Source organism: Cyprinus carpio, chromosome A3, assembly GCF_018340385.1.
Source record: "Cyprinus carpio isolate SPL01 chromosome A3, ASM1834038v1, whole genome shotgun sequence".
Classification (NCBI taxonomy): Eukaryota; Metazoa; Chordata; class Actinopteri; order Cypriniformes; family Cyprinidae; genus Cyprinus; species Cyprinus carpio.
Genome location: NC_056574.1, coordinates 8,260,723 through 8,270,196, shown reverse-complemented (window position 1 = coordinate 8,270,196; position 9,474 = coordinate 8,260,723). Strand labels below are relative to the sequence as shown.

Below are 9,474 nucleotides of genomic sequence, written 5' to 3'. Positions count from 1 at the left end.
CAGCATCTTCCCGCAGATCTGAGAGAGCTTTGCACCAGCATCGCTCCTCTACACCTGCGCCGGAGCACCACAGACAAACCCATCGGCGCCATCGCTCTGTGTGACTGGAGCACTGAGAAGGTAATGTCCTTTTCTGACATTAATTAATACTTTTATTGATCAAGGATGCATTAAATCAATCAACAGTGACAGTGCAGACATTTATCAGACAAAGCCGATCAGTGGAGGACAAACTGTGCTAAACGTTTCTCTGCTGCAGGACTCTGTGAAAAGAGGCGACAAGGTCGCACTGGTCTCTGATCCCAGAGAGAAGATCTGGGAGGTGAAATCCAGCACGGGAGAGACCAAGCTCATCCCAGGAGTCTGTTTCCTCATCCCTCCGCCCGATACAACTGCCATCGACAGGGTGGACGGGTAAGAAAGCTCCTGAGATGCAGGAAGTGCAGATCTAGCTCTCCCAGCTGCTTCCTGTATTAACATTCCTGTGTTTGTGTCTTGTATTCAGTCTGAGCAGAGATTTCTCTGATCTGAAGAGGATGAGGTCGGCTCTACAGGCCCAGGTGAAGAGACCAGCAGTGGAGTTTACGCAGTTCGTAAAACAAGGTCTGAAGCAGTGTTATTTATTTACCATTGATATACTACCATTGATTTTGTTTATATTTTGAAATAGGTTTCATTTTATTGTTTATTTTGTGTGTGTGTGTGTGTTTTCTGGGAGATTTTATATTTTATTTTTAATTTAAATTTTAATTTTAATTCAAGTTTTAGTAATTTTGTTGTGTGTGTTTTTTTTTTTTTGGGGGGGGGGGGTCATTTTAAATATGACTATATAGTTTTAAAAACGTTTAGTTTTTAATTTAAGTTTATTTAATTTTAGTTATTTTTGTACTTCAACTTAAAATATATATATAAAAAAAAAACTTAAAGTTGTCAAGGCAGCATTTCTTTAGTTTATTTCAGTTAATGTTTATTTTGTTTAAACTAATGCATTTTTCTCTCTCTCTTTTTTTTTTTTTTTTTTTTTTTTTTTTTTTTTTGTTAAAGGAACAGTTCACCCAAAAAGAATTAAATTTTAAATTTCAAAAATGTTGAAAATGTACTCACCCTCAGGTTATCCAAGATGTAGATGAGTTTGTTTCTTCATCAGATTTGTAGAAATCACTTGCTCAGCAATGGATGCTCTGCAGTGAATGGGTGCCATCAGAATGAGAGTCCAAACAGATGATAAAAACATCACAATTGCAGCTAAAATACCATAAACATTAATACTGCTTTCTCCAGTGGAAAAAGTCATCTGGTCTGAATCAGGAGAGAAATCTGCACAGATCAAACACTGTTTACAAAATATATGTATATGTTGGTGGATTTTGATGTGATATACAACAGGAGATGGACTTTTTCACTGAATTAATTAATGATTACTCACACATAATCTAGAAGCAACCAACTAAATAAAAAACAAAATAAATATTAAATTATTTATTTCTTACAAAACAAAACACGCAGCTTTTCTCTTCACAAGATATTAACTGATGGACTGTAGTGGACTTGTGGATTATTGTGATGTTTTTATCAGCTGTTTGGACTCTCCTTCTGACGGCACCCATTCACTGAAGAGGATCCATTGATGAGCAAGTGTTTGTTCCCATGAAGAAACAAACTCATCTACATCTTGGATGGCCTGAGGGTGACTTATCATGTTAAATTTGAGTCGTAAATGATGTTATTTCTCCTGACAGTTGCTGTGGCCACCGTTCCTGACAGCGCGAAGGCCGGCCTCATTGACAGCCAGCTGGAACAGATCTATTTAGACCTGCAGAAGTTAGAGAAAGACATGCAGAACTTAATGAGGTCTCCGTTAGATCGCGCCACCCCCATCGGAGATCTGTCCTCCAGAATCAAAGACCAGGATGTAAGAGCAGGAATCAAAACCAATAGATTATTGAGTCTTAATGTGGTTATTTAGTTGGTCAAAGGAGAAACAAATGCTGGATAAAAAAGTATGTATAAAACATTGACTGACTCTCAGTTTGCTTTGATCTCTCCAGAGTTTTGTCACGATTCTAAAAAACCTGGAGGCTGAGAAAGCATCGGCTCAGAGGGACATGGAGCCCCTGATATCCCAGAAACCCCTGGGGCCCACCACATCCTCGCTGCCTCTAAAACTGAGCAAAATCAACAACAAAATCAATGACATCACCGCCCTCTCTGATCTCTACAACAAGAAGTAAGAAACAACAAGAAGCCTGCAGTAAATCACACATGCAAGGCTTCATAATGTATTGTGGTATTTCTATGGTTTTTGGAGACATACTATAGTAAAAACTTGGGATTATTTCTTCAGGGTCACGTCTTCCATGTTCCTGGAGAAACAGATCAAGAAGGTGTGCAATATGTTGAATGTGTTCGAGGATCAGTTGACTGCAGACACTGGCATATTAGATGAACCCAATGCCATCCGCAACCACTCCAGAGAGCTGCAGGTAGACACCACTGATCTGTAATAGAGAACTGGATTGCTCATGACATCATAAAAGTTAAGCCGTCGCGCCACCATATTGGTATTCGTTAAAAATTTTGTTAACAGCATTCATTTTGAAGCAGTTAAAAATTTAAACGTTGGTTCAATTAATAATTAATTAACCATACATAACATGACATTTTACTCCTATTGAAAATGTAATGCTAGTAAAACTCCATAGAGTTCGCGCAATCTTGAAGAGTCTGAAACTGATAGTGCTCCATCGGGACATAAATAATAAATGCATTATAACTTATTCAGAGAAGTAATACTGACTGCGTATGCTACGGACTTATGCAAGACATGAAGCTTTATTTCCAACATGATGTATGGTAAGCTTTGAATTTCAATACAATATAGAGCAATATAGTAACAAAGGCTTCTAATGTTATACTTGTTTATCCGAATCCATTTCTGATACTAATACCAGATATATATATACTTGTGTCGGCAAGTGCGCAGCAGACAAACCCACCTAAACGATTTCAATATATCGCTTATCCTGCCCGAAAAGACCATAAACATCGCAGATAGCATCTGAAGTAACAATTAATTTACATACACATAGCTTAAAAACTAATCCTGTGTAACTGATACGCTTCAAATCGGGCGATTTTAGGTCAGTGTTTTGGCTGTCAGTCAATGATGCCCTCTGCTGGTAAGATGTGTCTTTATTTATAGTATTCTCATTTACTTCCTTAAAAATATACATGAATTTCTTATACATGAAAAAAAAAAAAAAAAAAAAAAAAACAGTAAAGACATTTGTAAAGCTACAAATGATTTCTGCTTCAAATAAATGCTGCTCTTTTGAACTTTCTATTCAACAAAGAATCCTAAAAAATAAAATGTATCATGGTTTCCACAAAAATATGAAACGCCACAACTGTTTTCAACAGTGATGCGCAAATCAGCATATTAGAATGATTTCTGAAGGATCATGTGACACTGAAGACTGGAGTAATGTTGGTCACACAAATAAATTACATTTTAACATATATTTAAATAGATTTTAATAAATTTTTATAATATTACATGATATTACTGTTTTTACTATGTTTTGATCGAGGAAATGCAGCCTCATGAGCAGAAGATACTTCTTTTAAAAAACATTTAATAAAATCTTACCGATCCCAAACTTTTGAATTGTATTGTATTATGCATTATGAAAGAAACACACCAATTTGCCAGTTCAAGTCATTATTACCTAAATATTTTCCCCTTTTAGATTCAGTCCTGAAATTTAAGCAGGAATGGTTTGGATATGGTACAACTTCCCATTCAAAACATTGTAATGATTTGTTTGTATGTCTATAATTGTTTTTTCTTTAGACCATGAGAAAAGAGGTTATATCCAAGAAAGATGACATTCAGCAGCTAAACCGTGAGTTGGACGTCACAGAGCAGGCATGTAGCTCCCTGCAGAAGTGCTTTCAGGAGTATTGCCCTGATATCCGCCACCAAGAGACCGAGGTCAATAACCACATGAGAAATCTACACTAAAACAAAAAAAAACATCCACAAAAAATGAGATATCAAAAAAAAACGGCACCTCATCTTGCTTGTGTTGACGTCTTTTTTTTTATTGAGGCAAATCTGCTTTTTTACAGTGCTACAGTCTTTTAAAACTCTATCTGTAAACTTTTTACTTCACAGGATAACTCTGTTGCAAGAGGCTGTTAATAAAAATCAGGAATTTAACAGTGCCATACAGTCACTCACTGCTTTCCTCATCAATATGCCCAACAATGAAGTTCGGCCTGGTGAAAGTGTGTCGCAAATCTATGCCAAGCAAATCTCTCAGTTGGTCAGTATTAAGTTTTAAAATGGTTGATTTTTATTCATTTAATTATTTTACATTTTTTATTATTATTAATATTAGCGTAAATATTTATTGTAAATATGTATTCATTCTTAAAGAATAAATCATTTTTGATGTAAAAACAACTAGAACTAATGGTATTACTATTACTAAGTATATTGATTGCTTATTTTTTGCAATTCTGTTTAGTGCCACTAGTGGCATCTCAGATATGTTGGATAATAGTTTAATATCATATAAAAAAAATTTGGTTGCAGAGGGCAGTTGAAGACATCAAGAGAAAGCAGGATGATGTAAACCGGGTGGTGAAAATTTCTCGTGAACTGCAGGGCGTTCTTAACGTACGATGGCCATCTTGAACATGATCATACTACTGCATATTTCGCATGTCAGTTCTAACTTAAATGTAAATGATCGGTTGCTTCTGTGTCTTCAGGAGTATGAGCTGAATTCTAACAAATACCGCAGTGCATTGGGAAAACCAGAAATAAACACAAAAAGACTTGATTACATCACCCTGGCTGAAGCTGTGCAGAGGAAGGTAGGTTGCTTTGCCACAATGACCATAATAATGACTTATTGTTTATGTACATTTCCAAATATCTGTACAATTGGTTACTTTAGGAAAGGGATATTGTGAACCTTTACTCTGAAGTATCAGCACAGAATAATCAACTACTGAATCAAGTGATATTGGCCAAGGACCTCATCAACAAGGTACTGTAATGTTGTTGAAGGGTATAAAGCTACCATGAACTTCTTAACTTAACCTAAATATATATTTATTTGTTTCCCATGAATAGAATGATGAAATTGTGAGCCATGTGGTGGTAAGGCAGCAACTTCAAATGCAAAGTCAGCAGAGAGACATGGATGAAGTTGATGGTCTGAAGCAAGAGCTGGCTGAAGAAATATCTCGCCGTGCTCATGCCGAGAATGATTTAGTGACCTACAGGAAACGGATGGTGTCCCTGAAGAGTCGGAGAGGTGTGGAGCGAGTGGAAGAAAAGGAAACTGTCCATTACTACCGTGATCAGAAGCTGGAGGCCAACTTGGAAGCACTTAAGAGGAGGGTAACAGAAGAGATACATAAACGATCCAAACTGCACACAGAAATTGAGATTGTCAACAAAAAAATTGTCAGTTGTGAACGTGAAATTATCGAAGTGAAGCCCAAGCTTGTGACAAAGGTACTTACAGAAATTGAGCGTGATCCCAAATTGGATCTTGAAGCCACGAGGATCAGGGAGCTCATACTCAAACTAAGGGAGGAAATTCGAGTGCACGAGAGTGAAACGGTACATATGAGAACGGAAGTTACTGTCCTGGAGAGCAAGAGGCCTGTGATAAAAGAGAAATTGGTTTTGAAAGAGGTTGTGAAGCTGGAAAAAGACCCCGAAATGCTGAAAGCTGTGATAAACTTGAAGAGCGAGATCTCTGATGAAGGTGTCAGATGCCAGAACCTGAATGATCAGATATTCCAGATAAGGAGTCAGATCAATAATCTGGAAAGGATTATTCCAACTATACAACCGAAAACTATCATCAAGGAGGTGAAAAAGGTGGAGCAGGATGCCGAACTCCTACAAGAGTCCAAGACCCTCCGTGTACACCTGGAAGAGCTGGTCCGTGAATACAATATTTTGATGAAAGAGTTCTCCAGCCTTCAGCTCCGCTACAGCCAAGTGGAGACCATCAAACAAAAGATAGAGTTTAATGAGATCATCCATGAGATCTACAGAATTGACCCTGAGACAGAGATGGAACTGAGACGGCTGAGAAACGAGCTTCTTGAAATAAGCAGACGGCGTACTAGCATTGAGAATGAGATCAACGTGATTATGGTGGATCTGAAGACTCTGCGCTCCGAGAAGCCCAAGGTTGAACTGAAGGAAGTGACTCGAGAGTTGGTGAAAGAAGAGAGGAGTCCTGAAATTGTCAAAGAAATTAAGAGGTTGAATGAGCAGCTCATCATTTTGAGAACCAATTTCGACTCCACTATGAATCGGGTGATTCGTCTACGCAAGGACAGGGATGAGTGGAAGGCCGAAAGATCAAAGGTGGAGACCAAAGTGGTGACCAAAGAATTAATAAGGTATGAAAATGACCCTCTTCTGGAGAAGGAAGCTGAACATCTCAGGAGGGAAGTACGTGAGGAAGTTCAACGTCGTCGAACGGTGGAGGAGAATGTGTTTGACCTTAAAAACAAGTACATTGTGCTGGAGAGACAGAAACCAGAGGAAAGGGTTGTGGTCCAAGAAATTGTGCGCCTCCAGACAGATCCCAGTCAGATTCTGGCCCACGAGAGGTTAGTCAAGACTTTGGAAGAGACCATCAAGGTTCGTAGGCAGCTAGAACTGGAGGTGCAGCAGATGAGATCTCTAGTCCTGGAGCTGGAGAAAAAGCTGGAGCTTGTGGATCGGCAGAAGAAGATCCTAGTAGAGACAGAGCTGAGACAAATCAAGGCTAGAATCTATGAACTTGAAACTTGTCCAACACCTGTTGAGGAAAAGATTGTTATAGAGGAGGTTTTGAAAGTTGAGAGAGACCCTACAGTCGACAAACTAATCACTGACCTTCGCATTACCATGGAAAGCGAGGGTGCCAGTATTACCCACCTGGAGAGAGATATTCGAAACCTCAAAATCAGGATAGAGTCTCTAACCAAAGAGAAATCTGTGGAGAGGGTCATCCATAAAGAGGTTATCAGAGTTGAGAAGGACCAAACGGTGGAGGCAGAGAGAGAAAGCCTTAGAGTCCAACTCACCCAGTTGAAGAATGCTAGAGCCCTCAAAGATGAAGAACTTATGCAACTCAACAACAAAATAACTCGAATTCAGACAACAAGAACACATTTCTCTCAAGAAGAGACCACCTTGATTGTTTACAGGGATAGAATCAAGAAAGAGATGAATGAACTTCTCGAGGAGTTGAGAAGACTGGAGTCTCAAAAGCAAGAGATCACCATAACTTTCCAACATCAATCCAAACTCTTGAGTGAGAGGAACCAAGTAAGCAGGCAAAACAGCATCAAGCTGGAGTCTGAGATCCAGCGCCTGGAAAGAGAAATACTGGAAGTGAAAGAGCTTATCAACCGACGGGAAATTACTATTATGGAGCTCCAGAAACAAGCAAAGGAGGCACAACATACAGAGACAAACACCAGAGAGACCAACGTCTCCACCAAAGTCACCATTCTGGACCCAGAGACCGGCAAAGACATGTCAGCCTATGATGCCTATGTTGAAGGTCTGATTGATCGCAATCAGTACATCCACTTCCAAGAGCTTGAGTGTAGTTGGGAGGAAATCACAACCACCGGTCCTGAAGGTGAGACCACACTTCTGCAGGATCGTAAAAGTGGAAAGCAGTACTCCATCAAGACAGCCCTGCAAAATGGCAGAATGACCCAGTATGACCTTCAGCGCTACAGAGAGGGCAAAATGACCATTTCAGAGTTTGCTCTTCTGGTTGCAGGGGAGAAGAAGTCAACATCCTTCCCTCCTCTAAGTGCAACTCAAACAACAACTATTCAGACACTAGCACCAACAAGCCAGAGCTACAACTCCTCTTCATTGACGCGGCGCCTGTCCTACTCCAGCAATAGCAACTTAAACTCAGTGCTGATCACCAGTGGAGATGAGCTCTTCCCGATTTCCGGCATCTTAGATGTCACCACAGACAGCCGCATGTCTGTACGAAGTGCACTGACACGCAAACTGATTGATCAAGACACAGCAATGAGGCTTCTGGAAGCTCAGGCCGCCACCGGAGGTATTGTGGACCTGAACAAGAAAGACAAACTCTCCATTCACAAGGCAGCAGAGTGTGGATTGATTGATTCAAGCCATCTTCACAAACTCCTCAGTGCCCAGAAGGCCTTTACTGGCTTTGAAGACCCTGTGTCCAAAGAGCGAATGTCAGTAGGAGAAGCTGCCCGCAGGGGAATGATTTCAAATGACAGTGCCATGTGGTTCATGGAGGCGCAGATGCTGACTGGCGGACTGGTAGACCCGAAACGAGCAGGTCGCATTGACTTGGAACATGCTGTTGACACAAAACTGATCGATGCATCTGTGGCCAAGCAACTTCAGGATGACTCGGCCTTCGTAAAGAACGTGATTGACCCTACTAAGAAGGAAAAGATCACGTATAAGGAGGCCATGGCTCGATGCAAGAGGGACTACACTACAGGGCTGCTCCTGCTCCCAGCTGCCTCGACTGACACTGTTGACGCTACATCCTATTCCAGCTACAATTTCTCCAAAAGATAAAGACAACCCCAAGAGTGATAACAAATTTAAGTACTGCATAGCAAGGGACTTTTAATTCTAGGGCTTTTTTTCATACCCATATATAAGATAAATAGTCTCTGGTGCCTCTCATACTGAGGAGTTTATCTTTTCCTGTCTTTGTTTTTAACATGCAGTTACTCACTATTTTCTGGTTTGTCTTAATGAATAGGCTGAATTGCTTTTTGAACTTCATATATAATAAAACATCCTATTTCATGTGCACCTAAAGTGACTGTGTATGTAATAATTTTTCAGCTAGGAAAAGTGAATATCTACAGTAAATTCAATCTCTGAATGAAAATGCTCAACAGCAGGGTTTCCCAAATTTCCCCTAGAGGTTTGAGAGGGAACTGCAGGCGATTTGTGAGTTAATAAAAATCAATTAATCATGAAAATCTAAAATTTAAAAAATAATAATATTAAAATCACAATACACTAGCAAAAAAGTTGATATAGTTAAATGTTTATCTACATATATAGTGACTCAACAAGTTCAGAGAACTGTGAACATGCAAATATGACGTTAAATTATTAACTTATAGTATTGTGGTATAGTATTAACTATTATTTTACCTCGGAGGGGTTCGGCTGACAAAATATTTGGGAATCTCGTCAGTACAGGGTTTCTAGAATTTATCAGAGTTTTGCTCCATAATAAAAGGTTTCCCTCATAATAAAGGCATAAACATTAAACATTTTTAACCAAGAAAATGCTAAGAAGCATAAATTTTCATTTCACTCTAATAGTAATAATATTACTTATAAAATAACAGTATTTTAACTGATTCACATGTGTTCTTACACATAAAAACAACACATATACACATAAATGTACA

At 39.1% G+C, this 9,474-nt stretch overlaps 1 protein-coding gene across 1 annotated transcript in view; it reads left to right on the top strand.

Moving 5' to 3' along the window:
- The window catches only part of LOC109101405 (envoplakin-like), a 10,300-nt gene extending 1,434 nt beyond the window's left edge, over nt 1–8,866 (top strand). The window contains exons 2-13 of the mRNA XM_042732264.1: nt 4–120; nt 260–414; nt 506–603; nt 1,740–1,912; nt 2,049–2,227; nt 2,345–2,483; nt 3,854–3,998; nt 4,138–4,328; nt 4,601–4,684; nt 4,780–4,884; nt 4,968–5,060; nt 5,147–8,866. Of these exons, the coding sequence (XP_042588198.1) occupies nt 4–120; nt 260–414; nt 506–603; nt 1,740–1,912; nt 2,049–2,227; nt 2,345–2,483; nt 3,854–3,998; nt 4,138–4,328; nt 4,601–4,684; nt 4,780–4,884; nt 4,968–5,060; nt 5,147–8,617 (4,950 nt within the window). The 3' untranslated portion in view covers nt 8,618–8,866. The remainder of the gene's footprint in view (nt 1–3; nt 121–259; nt 415–505; nt 604–1,739; nt 1,913–2,048; nt 2,228–2,344; nt 2,484–3,853; nt 3,999–4,137; nt 4,329–4,600; nt 4,685–4,779; nt 4,885–4,967; nt 5,061–5,146) is intronic.
- The last annotated feature ends 608 nt before the right edge of the window (nt 8,867–9,474 follow it).